Below are 11,990 nucleotides of genomic sequence, written 5' to 3'. Positions count from 1 at the left end.
CCCCAGAGCTCAAGCATATCCGATATCCCCCCTAAACCCCAAAGAAAAGACGACTTATTTCGTGGATGAAGAGTACTTGGTAACAGCCTTGGTACCCTCAGAGACAGCGTGCTTGGCGAGTTCACCGGGGAGAATAAGGCGAACACTGAATTGTAATTAGGAATGAAATATATGGATGAAATTGGATTGCCACATACGAGGTTTGGATTTCTCTTGATGAGATGGTGCTCTTCTTGTTGTAAGCAGCGAGCTTGGATGCCTCGGTGGCGACGCGCTCAAAGATATCGTTGACAAAGGAGTTCAAGATAGACATGGCGCGGTTAGAGATACCGGTATCTGGGTGAACTTGCTTGAGAACTGTGGATTAAAAATGTTAGTGGTTGTTGTTTGGTAAATGCGACGCGTCATGATTGGAAGCGCGATCGGAAATCGCGCGTGGACTCGTACCTTTATAGATGTATGAAGAGTAAGTCTCCTTACGTCCCTTCTTCTTGCGTGGCTTTCCTTCGCTGGTGGTAGTCTTCTTTCCGGCATCTTGCTTGCTAGCTGGGGCCTTTGATGCGGATGCAGGTGCCTGTTTTTGAAAAGTGTTAGAAAATGATATTTGGGGCGCGCAGTGAGAGTAAACACGTACCTTGGCGGCAGCTGGTGCCTTGCTTGCAACTCCCTTTGGTGGCATTTTGAATTTTAAGATTTATTTGGGTTGAAAAATATAAGGGTTGAAAATTGATGTTGATGTGAGTAAGTGTGAAGATGGAGGATGGACGTGGGTGTGGTTTGTTGTTAAAGTTATCAAAGATGAAGGGGATTGAAATTGGGAGATGAAGAGTTTAAATGAATAATAAAGTCGGCCAAAATCACTTTCGTGCCCTTTTGCTAACTGTGCTGCTGGGGACTCTCTAAAATCGATGATTGGATACCCGATTAATGTGGAACCGCCCTCATGACCAATCACATAATTCGTTCAATCTGCGGGTCGTGCCTTCTGCTTATAAAATACCCCAAAACGATCTAGCTTAGGGAAGGAGCTCTTTACGGCGGTTTTTCATGGGCAGAGTAGATCAGATCACGACTTTTGATGGCTCTTGTTGATAAATGTTCGTCCCCATTCCCATCTTCTTTTAATCCAAAACATCTCTTCTCCATCCACGCAAAACTTTCGAAAAAACACTTTCTAGAATTCTTCGTTGAATCAATTTCATCCATCAACTTAACCACTTCCCAAATCAATTTTACTTTCTAAACACTTTCAAGATGACTGGAGGAAAATCTGCTGGAGGAAAGGCGGGAACTACCAAGAACGCTCAATCGTAAGTTGCAACTATTTCCCTTGTCTTTCACATCGTACCTCGCGGCTTTCCGATTCGATTTGCAATTCGCGTTCGTATCTGGATATCATGGTCACTTTTCAATCTTGAATCTTCAATGCTAATTTATTTGCCTTTTTAGCCGTTCATCCAAGGCTGGTCTTGCATTCCCAGTTGGTCGTGTTCACCGTCTTCTCAGAAAGGGTAACTACGCTCAACGTGTTGGTGCTGGTAAGTTATTCATCCAAAAACATTCTCATTTGCTGTTCCTAACACGTATCCATCAGGTGCCCCTGTCTACCTCGCTGCAGTTCTTGAGTACCTCGCGGCTGAAATCCTTGAGTTGGCCGGTAACGCTGCCCGCGACAACAAGAAGACCCGTATTATCCCACGTCATCTCCAACTCGCCATCAGAAACGATGAGGAATTGAACAAGCTTTTGGGACATGTTACAATCGCACAAGGTGGTGTCTTGCCAAACATTCATCAAAGTAAGTTACTTCAATCTAGTATCGTACATCACACTTTCTAACGTGTTTTTAGACCTTCTTCCAAAGAAGACCGCCAAGACTGCCAGTGGAAAGCCTGCCAGTCAAGAGCTATAGATTTTCGTTTCTGGGTTGTTGGCTTGAGATGGTCTGCTTTTATGATAATGGGGTGTCGTATGGGTATGGGTTTATGGTTATTTTTTCGCGTTCCGGTTGTACATTAAAATCCATGGCAATGGATTAGGATTGCTTTCTGAATCAATCTTATGAATGAAAAATCCGAATGATCATTCTTCATTATTTTCCAGAATACTCCACTTCCCTACTCGATCAATGCAATGTAACATGAGCATTAGGCGTGGAGTTTGATATTTGACGCGAGACGTGAGACGCATTTGTTTGTTTTGGATTTGTTTGAATGTGTGATAAATGAGCTTCTACGTTTCGATCGTTTGACGTCCGCTTTCTTGATTATTGTCTCCCAACTTCCAGCTTGGTATTCTGTTGATATTTCTTCAGTTTCATGTATCGCCGGCAACGTTCGCGTCACTTGAATTTGTGCTCGTTCTTCCAATCATATCAGCCTTCACAAAAGTCATTCCAGAAGGATTCGTTCGGATTCTCGGAGAGATCTAGAGGACGTGTCTGTAAACTTTATCGAATTTCTTGTGCTAAGTACAATTCATCATTTCTTCCACTGATTGTAACTCCGCACTGTAGCCATCTGCCATCCTCCCCATGAAATCCCCAGATACTTACAAAGCCACCTTTGGAGGAGCTATGAAATGTTAACGTGGCGATCTCTACAGTCGATATTTTGTATAACTTACGATCGAGAATTGGTGATGGAAGATTGCGCTCGTATTTCGATCCTGGAAAGAGAACATTGTAAGCATATGATATGGAGACAACCAGCCAAGGGAAAACTGACCTCCAGGGGCAGTAGGTGGGCGGTATGGATCTGGGTGCTTCCACTTCTGAAGGAGATCCTCCGTCTCTTTGAACAATGCCTGCGAGTCACATAATTAGTCTACGCTTTCTGCTTTACATCATTTGGGCTACTTGCCCTCTGCAGTCTTGGGTCGTGGACATTTTTTTGCGCCTCGAATAATGATCTGATATACAATGCTTGCCCCCTCCAGAGATGCCTGTGTACACACCAGTCCAGGGAAAGCTTGAGGGAGCGCCGATAAAGCGACCTGAGCGAAACAGTGTTAGAACGGGTAGCCAGTATAACATAGGATGTAGACACTTACGATACTGTAGATCTGGTAGACATTATGAATCAAATCTAATCTTTTTTTTTCCTACTAGGTGCTCAAGATCGATGGCGATGCCAAAACACGGCAATTATTGTGCTTGACCACTAAAAGATCTATTTATTCCTCAATAAAAACTATTGCTGGGAGACGTCTCAACTGTGGTTGGTTGGTGGTTGGTGGTCGCGGAGTGAATATTCAGTGAGTGGAAAGTGGAGTGGAGGTGTTGATTGTGGGAGTGCTACTAGGTAGATGTGGGAATATTGTACGGGCGTCTGCGGGTACGAATGTCGGGAAAACGCTTCAAAATTCGCGAACCCGGAAAAGACATCATACAGGAAATCATTAACCAATCTTATCCTTTACCTATTTCTTTTCGCATGCGCGTTTGTTGACCTGCAAATTAGTCTTTCTATTTCTTCACCCACAACTCAGGTCTTCCTCTTCTTCAAACTTCTCTCTCGTACCCGCCATCTGGCTCCCGGAATATAATCACTTCGCCTTGTCTCTCCTTACAAAATGCTTACCAGGAGGGTTTTAACAGCCTCGCGATTTTTGCTGGCTCAACGTTCTGCCGCACCGCAATTGAGATATCCACTTCCAGTTATCCAGCAATTTCGCAGTTATGCCGACAAAGTTGTCAAAGTACCAGAGATGGCCGAATCCATCTCTGAGGGTACTTTAAAGCAGTGGTCAAAACAAATCGGTGATTATGTTGAGCAGGATGAGGAGATTGCTACAATTGAAACAGACAAAGTCAGTATATTTCAGCATGTGCTCAGGGGTGAATGACTAACGGGGAAAACCTTAGATCGACGTTGCTGTTAATGCTCCCGAAGCTGGCACAATAAAGGAATTCTTAGCCAATGAGGAAGATACTGTTACTGTTGGTCAAGATCTTGTCCGTCTTGAACTTGGGGGTGCTCTAGAGGGTGGTGATAAAGAAAAGGCCTCTTCGGAACCAAAAGAAGCAGCATCAAAAGATCAATCAACATCTTCGGATCCTGAGCCATCTAAGAAGAAGGATTCGAAACCTAAGGAGGCTTCTAGCTCCCCTCCACCTACGGAGAAGAAATCGGAACCAAAAGAGACACCAAAGCCAAAACCTTCGGAATCTAAGAAGCAAGATCCAACATCTAGTAGTTCTGGAGCTTCTTTGGGCAACCGTGAGGAGCGTCGTGTATGACTTTTACCCGATACTTGACACAATTCGTCCGGCTAACAACATTATCAGGTCAAGATGAACCGAATGCGACTACGTATTGCTGAGCGTTTGAAGCAATCGCAAAACACCGCCGCATCTCTAACGACTTTCAACGAGGTTGACATGTCATCTTTGATGGAATTCAGAAAGCTCTACAAAGATGAGGTGCTCAAGAAGACTGGTGTCAAGCTGGGATTTATGAGTGCCTTTTCTCGTGCATCTGTGCTTGCCCTACGAGACATCCCTGCAGTAAACGCATCCATTGAGGGTCCAAACGGGGGTGACACCATTGTCTACAGAGATTATGTTGATATCAGCGTCGCCGTCGCCACCGAGAAGGGCTTGGTAACTCCTGTTGTTCGCAACACTGAGAGCATGGACCTTGTTGGTATTGAGAAGACTATTGCTGATCTCGGCAAAAAGGTATGGTTATTCTGTAGCATGTTTGACTCGACCTTTACTTACTGATTCATAGGCTCGTGACAACAAACTTACAATCGAAGATATGGCCGGTGGAACCTTTACCATTAGCAATGGCGGTGTGTTTGGTTCATTGATGGGTACACCTATCATCAATCTCCCACAAACTGCTGTTTTGGGTCTACATGCTATCAAAGACAAGCCCGTTGTCGTCAACGGCCAAATTGTTATTCGTCCAATGATGTATCTGGCCTTGACCTATGATCATCGTCTACTTGATGGAAGAGAGGCTGTCCAGTTTCTGGTTAAGATCAAGGAGTACATAGAGGACCCAAGAAGAATGCTTTTGTAGACAAGCAGAATCATAATCTTGGCTGTAAAATTATATCTCAAGTGCACAAATGTAATACAAGACGAAGCATCGGGAAGCCCTCGGGAATCCGAGCTTTAATGCTATCTCGTTGATTTCGACAACAGCATTTGTTGATGTGTATTTTATGCTCACATTTTGACGCAATTGTTCCAAAGACGTTCGTAAGCATACGAGTACCGATGTCCAGAATGATGATGTGGTATGGCTTGTGATTGACATGCAGATCATCATTACGAACAAGAAGTCTGCTGGCTGTGATTTCTCCTGGACCCCATCTCGTTACCACTATCCACATATATGGTTATATCATAAACGTGTGCCTGTGGGTTTCAACAATGATCAAAATATGTATCCCATACTTATTATTTTTATCATGCTCTCTTCCCTCCTAGTCTAATTGGGGTCACTTTATGCAACGCCTGCTCGTCAATAAGATAAGATATTGCCTACATCGCCACCAATATCAACTCTATGCTATCAACTCCTCCCGATATATACCAGTTGCAATACCTATAATTCCTAAAGCCAACTTGTTCGAGTAGTTATGCCCTCATTCCAACTCGCGGCTGGACGTACTTTAGACTTCAAACTTGAAATACAATCGTGTAAACTTCAAGGTTGAACTTGTCCAAATTGGGAATGCATTTCTATATGGTGGACTTAAAGTTTCCTTCTCCCTCAGTTGACTACGAGTACATCCATCTACCCACCAATGAGTCGCCATAATAATGATTGCGATGTTTGGTCAATAATCCCTTGAGACAGCCCTTGTTGACTTGAACATTGCCCCCGGGTCGTCTTCCTTAGATTGACCCTCAGCCTGTACGATCAGAAGATAATCCACGTATTATAGGTTGATAGGTGTGTATTGGGTTCATAGTTGATGGGAATTACAACTCTTACTACCTACATACCGTCAAAAGTTTCTTGGAAGCTGCAGTTGGATTTCATCATGCCAGTAGGCTAAAGAAGATGTATTGTTGTGGTCTCTAGATTTGTACTTGGAGTGATCGAACGAAGATAAGACAGGAACGTCAGAGAAGACAAACGAGTATGGCAATGGCACTAACAGCAATGCCCTGAACAGAAATGCAAAAACACGTGTTTAGTCTGGTAAACTGTACCCAACAGTACTATGAGGACTTGTGTTGCCATTATACGCGTGTGTGACGCAAACAAGCTACGGTAGTATTGCTCCACCTGAGTCAGATCGAGACATTCTGGGTCAAAGGTAACAATCCAGAATTTGAAGCCTCTGTTCTGATTGTTTAGAAGTGCCAGCCTTATGCCTCGGCCTGGACTTAAAGTATTAGGCTATAATGGCAAGTATGAAATTGACTACACAAGGGTTGATGCGCATGAGGCGCACATTGGGCGTACTCTATTTCTATGATAGCCCAGCTGTTTTTGGGTTCGTTCTCCTAGAATTAGCATATAGGATGTTGAACAAGACAGCCTTTACACTATCCTGAACTCATGTTGATGGAAATAATAAGATATTGAATTAAAAATATACATTTTGTAATATGATTTCACTCTTTATTATTATGAATATAGAATGAGTATTTGTATAAGTAGAGTATAGACGACGAGAGTCTCAATTGTCAACATAATAGCTTATCTAGAGAGCTAATCATAAAATAATATATAATTCTTAATAAGAATTAGTATGAGACTAAGTCTCTTTCTGACTCTACTAGAGAAATAATATCAAAAGGTCACTCACTTTTTTACTTTTATTTATCAAAATAATCATTTATTCTATAATTTTAATCTGTCTACTTAGGCTTGAAATATTGATAATTCGAGTTCAAAATTATCTAAAATATAAGCTACTGGACTTCCTTCAAATTGATATGAAATCTGTATAAAATCTATAACATTTTCTATGACTTGATATAGTCAGAGTTATTATGAAAAATCTATAGATTATTTTCTTATTTTATTTTTAAAGAAATAAACCCAGAGGTAAATTACAATTATAATTGAAGGTTTACCTCATTAATAAATTGTACTATTCGCGAAAACCGAAGTACTATATATATATAAAAGTTAATTCATTAAGCCTAAAATCTGATTTCAATAATATAATTAGGTTAAATCCTTATATATAATATTCTTAGCATTATAACATTATAACATAAAAAATATTTTTACAATAGAATTCATTCTATTAGATTTAATTGAAAAAAATATCATATAGAATAAGCTAAAAGCTTTTAATTAATCTAATTCTTATAATACTATCTTTAAAATTAGGGTTTATATAATAAATTAAAGTTAAATTCTTTATAGGGTTTTGAAGCTTATATAATTATTATGAAAGGGAATATATTGAGTATAATAAGATCTATACTAAAAAAAATTATTTAATACTTAAAGCTTTTATAACATAATGATTTAATCATTAATTCGAATAAAAAAGTTTACAATATAATCAACAAATATTATATAATAAAACATAATTCAAAAAAAATCTAAATCAAATTTCTAAGAAAAATGAAAATTATAAAAATAATTTAATAGTAAACCGACTTTGCTTATAAGCATTCAATAGATTTCTTTTAAATAATTTATAATAATGAAAATTAATATGTTATACTTTCTCAAAAAGCAAGAGGCCCGGGGGCTCGCAGGCCCCTAGTATATTATAGATAATATGGTACGCTAATACTAGCGCACCAGGGTACCTAGGTACATATAAATAGCTTCTACATAGTATAATATTTCCCCTCCCGGAACTTGATCTCTCTCAACATCAACTACACAGGCTACTTACTATTAGGTCCTTTTATAAGGATTTTACCTGATATTATAAGAAATTCAATTATATGAATATCAATCTCAAATACTTCTACAAATAAGATAAGGCTCTCTTACACATTATATATTATACCAAATCGTAAAGATCCTTTGATAAATGACTATTTTAACTATTTATTCCATCAATTATAATTATAAAATGGATAGAGTATTTTTCGTAGCTTTTAAGAAAGCTATTTGAATTTATAAAGTTTTATTTTCTTATTAGTTTTTATATTAATATTTGTTTTAAATAAATATATTACTTTAATATACCTTTTATTTAAATATTTCCTCATTATTTTCTTTTTTTTGCCCTTATATTCTCCTTTTAATCATTTATATTAATATATTTTTGAGTTTAATATATTTAGCGCTTTTTAGCTTTTTAGTTTAGCTCACATACTACAAAACATCTATTTCTAATTAGAACTAATTATTTCTTTGTTTTTCAGCGTTTTAATAATATTAGAATAGGTTTTTTCGATTACTCCTTTTGTTTAAAAATGAATATAAACATTACTTTGAAATAATATATATCCTTCTTAAATAAAATAGAAAGATTATATTCAAACAATCTTTTTAAAGCTTATTATAAATTAGAAATGTTTTTTATGATTATTTAATTATTAGTTTTAAAAACCCTTAGTTTAATACATCTCTATACCCCTCAAGAGATTATAGAATATAGGTCTTAAACCTATGCCTGCCAGATGTAAATCAATACTACTACTATTACTACTACTATTACTATACAGTATAATAAGAACGTCGTCCTTCTTTCACACTATACACGTACTAGAATATATATATTATATAAAAAATTCTTTGTTTTAGCTAATATAGTTCTTGAAATCTTTAATATCTTCTGTAAATTTAATAGTAAATCTTGAGAATATTATTCTTAGATTACTTATTATTTAACTAATAGAAATAATATATGGTATTCTTAAATAGTTAAATATGAAGACATTGATAAGAAAATAAATTATTGTGAAAAAAACCCTGTATGTCTTTTATATATTAATATCATGAGTGTTAGATGTAATAACTAATATAATCTCAATTAGTATCTATAGTACTATCGTTTTTTAATCTAACTTATATTCTTAATATAATTTTCTTTAAAAAAGAAATAAATGTAACTATTAATTATAATTTAAAAAATTAGTTTATATAACTCTTATTATAATAGAATAGTATTTAAAGTATTTTTTAATTATATTGAAAATCATTTTATAAATTAAAGTAATTAAGTTTTAGTACTAGCTTCTATATATAAAAAATTATTATTATATTAAATATCAATTTTTATTTTTGATAAAGAATTTTAAAGTCTATATTAATGAAATGAGGAACATAAAAAAAGTCAAGAAGAGGCGTTTCAAAATAACTTTCTAATTTATATTACATTCAAATCAAAAAATTATTTTATATTCTTTATTAAAAGTATTGAATTAATATCTATTCGAATTGAATAATAATAATTATTATTATTTAAAAAAGAAATATACTATATTTATTTAAAATATCTAGAATAATCAATATAAAATAATATAAAATAATTATATTGAATAAATTAGTAAAAAAGATTCCTTAAGGATTTTTATAATAATTCGAATATTTTGATATTAAATAACCTTATAGAAGATTCTTAAATATAAACATATAGAAAAGGAAAATCTGATTAAGAAGCTCTATTTATTTCGAAAAATGTTCTTAATAAAATAATTAATATATAGAAATGTAACCCTTCTATAATACTTATAATTGTTCTATATAAAGAAATAGTATTTTCAAATCTTAATATAATATAATTCATATATATAAGAATGATTCTAAAGTATAATAGAAATTGTAATATATAATATATTATTAATTATTTAAAGAGAGAATAATAACTTTCATTAATATAGAATATATATGATATTGAAAAGCAATATTATAATTCATTTTATATTTATTATATAATTTATTTTAGATTATTGATATATTGAATATAAATTAAAATTACTTATATAACTATTAATTTTTATTATTATAAAGCTTTAAGACTCTTTTATTAAAGAAATGATATTAGTAAAGTAAAATAAAAATAAAAATAATAGGTTTCAAATAAAACTCAATCTAAGCAAAATATATATATAAAAGGTTAGAAATAAAACATTTTATAATATAAGATTAGAATTGAAATCACTTGTATTACAGATAGAATTTAAAGAGTTTAAGGATTAGGGATTCTAGAATGAAAATATCTCTATAATAAAATAACAATAAATTAACTATAGAATTTAACATATTAAAAGGAATTGAATAAAATGGAAAAGTGTAATAAAAACAAACAAAAAAACAAAGAATTATAAAGATTATTAAGAGATAAATAGAAATATTATAAAGGTTTTATAATATAATAAGATTTTATAATATTAAATCTAAATCATTTAAAAAAAATAGGGGTTTTAATTTTCCTATTTACGTTATATAATTAGTATAGCTTAGTCATAGATAGACTGAATCGATAAAGACTTCATTACTACTATTATTACTTAAATCTCATAAATTAATGAATAATTTGTCTTATATTTATTATTATGAATTGTTTTATTATCAATTAATTCGAAGTTGTATACTCAAGGAAATACTTACTAGCTCATAAACTTAATTATAATATTACGAAATACTACTAGCTCACTGTATTATATACTAGTTAGAAAATTAATATATAGAATAACAACATTCGAGGTTATTATCGATACTTAAATTATATGAATCATATACTTAGGGATAAAAATTAACATGATTTTAAATAATTCGTATAATTCTTATATATCATATGAATCTTAATAACTCTACAACATCTTCATCTTAATTAAGAGAAATCAAAGTCATATAATTGAATGTGGTTTTATTTCTAATAAAAATATTGAAATTCTAATATCATTAGAGTATTATCCATGATATTTAAAATGATTAATATTATTGTTATATAGAGTAGTTATATTAAATTAATTAATGAAAAAGAATTTTGAAAGATTTTTATAATATTTTAATTTTTATAATATTTTATAATTTTATAAACAAACATTTATATATAAAAAAAGATTCTTGAATATAGGAAAATAAAAAATAAAAATCTTTTTAAAAAGCTTTATTTATTTTGAGAAATACTTTCTATAAATCTAACAATATATAAAAATGAAACCTTTTTATAATATTTTTAATTATCTTATATAAAGAAACACTATTCGTTAAATCTCAATATAATATAATTCATATATATAAAAATAGTTCTAAAATATAATACATTAATATTAATCGCTTCCCCTTATAATATATAATACATTAAAACTATTCGAAAAAAAGTAATAATTCTTAATAATATAAAATATATATCATATTAGAAATGGATTTCTATATTTATTATACAATTTATTTAAGATTATTGATATATTAAATATAAATTTAAATTAATTAAATAACGATTAATCTTTTTTATTACGAAGCTTTAAAATTCTTTTATTCAAAAAACAATGTCAACAAAATAGAATAAAAATAACAGGTTTCAAATAAAATCCAAATTAATTAAAATATTAGAGGGAGAAGATTTGAAATGAAATATTTTGTAATATAAGATTGAAATTAGAATTATCAATATTATAAATAAGATTTGGAGAATTTGAAAATAAAGATATTCTTATAACAAGATAGCGATATTTTAATTATAAGATTTGATATATTAAAAGGAATAATAAAAGTATGTATAAAAAGTAGGAGACTATAAAGATTATAAGAAAATAAATAAAAAGATTACAAAGGTTTTATAATACAATAGGATTTTATAATAACATATTTGAATAATGTTCAAAATGAGATAAATTTTTTATTATTTTTGTCGGAACGTATGATCACGTGCTTAAGCAAATCACATGATTCTTCTCATTATATATATATAGGAAAGAACCATACCTTATTCTAGATCATCTCAATTTATATTATTCATTTTATATAAGCTATACAGTGCTGTATATGGTGATTCGAGTTGACGACTCCCCCCCCCAAGTGATCCCAACACTAATTAGTGAATACCTTCAACAAGAAGGATTCAATCTCTCAGATTTCAAGTTTTGTAAAGGAGTA

The 11,990-nt window shown here is 32.5% G+C and overlaps 4 protein-coding genes across 4 annotated transcripts; 2 read left to right on the top strand and 2 right to left on the bottom strand.

Moving 5' to 3' along the window:
• Window positions 1-54: 54 nt before the first annotated feature.
• Window positions 55-679, bottom strand: EAF01_001404 (uncharacterized protein; the record flags this gene model as incomplete). The annotated part of the gene is made up of 4 exons (XM_038909654.1): window positions 55-145; window positions 198-357; window positions 448-574; window positions 635-679. 4 exons carry the CDS (start codon window positions 677-679, stop codon window positions 55-57), a joined length of 423 nt encoding a protein of 140 aa, XP_038774466.1.
• Window positions 680-1,061: 382 nt separating this feature from the next.
• On the top strand, window positions 1,062-2,177 carry EAF01_001403 (uncharacterized protein). Its single transcript, XM_038909653.1, has 4 exons — window positions 1,062-1,310; window positions 1,450-1,538; window positions 1,595-1,798; window positions 1,851-2,177. Exons 1-4 carry the CDS (start codon window positions 1,255-1,257, stop codon window positions 1,910-1,912), a joined length of 411 nt encoding a protein of 136 aa, XP_038774465.1. The 5' UTR covers window positions 1,062-1,254; the 3' UTR covers window positions 1,913-2,177.
• Window positions 2,178-2,550: 373 nt separating this feature from the next.
• Window positions 2,551-3,074, bottom strand: EAF01_001402 (uncharacterized protein; the record flags this gene model as incomplete). Its single annotated transcript, XM_038909652.1, has 5 exons — window positions 2,551-2,573; window positions 2,626-2,667; window positions 2,727-2,805; window positions 2,862-2,994; window positions 3,052-3,074. The coding sequence occupies 5 exons, from the start codon at window positions 3,072-3,074 to the stop codon at window positions 2,551-2,553; spliced, it is 300 nt and encodes a 99-aa protein (XP_038774464.1).
• Window positions 3,075-3,573: 499 nt separating this feature from the next.
• On the top strand, window positions 3,574-5,030 carry EAF01_001401 (uncharacterized protein; the record flags this gene model as incomplete). The annotated part of the gene is made up of 4 exons (XM_038909651.1): window positions 3,574-3,810; window positions 3,866-4,234; window positions 4,289-4,681; window positions 4,734-5,030. The coding sequence occupies 4 exons, from the start codon at window positions 3,574-3,576 to the stop codon at window positions 5,028-5,030; spliced, it is 1,296 nt and encodes a 431-aa protein (XP_038774463.1).
• Between the last annotated feature and the right edge of the window lie 6,960 nt (window positions 5,031-11,990).

The sequence above is a fragment of the Botrytis porri genome, assembly GCF_014898465.1.
Source record: "Botrytis porri strain MUCL 3234 chromosome Unknown BPOR_002, whole genome shotgun sequence".
In the NCBI taxonomy this organism is placed as follows: domain Eukaryota; kingdom Fungi; phylum Ascomycota; class Leotiomycetes; order Helotiales; family Sclerotiniaceae; genus Botrytis; species Botrytis porri.
Note: the sequence above shows the minus strand (reverse complement) of the source record. Positions and strands in the feature narration are given on the sequence as shown.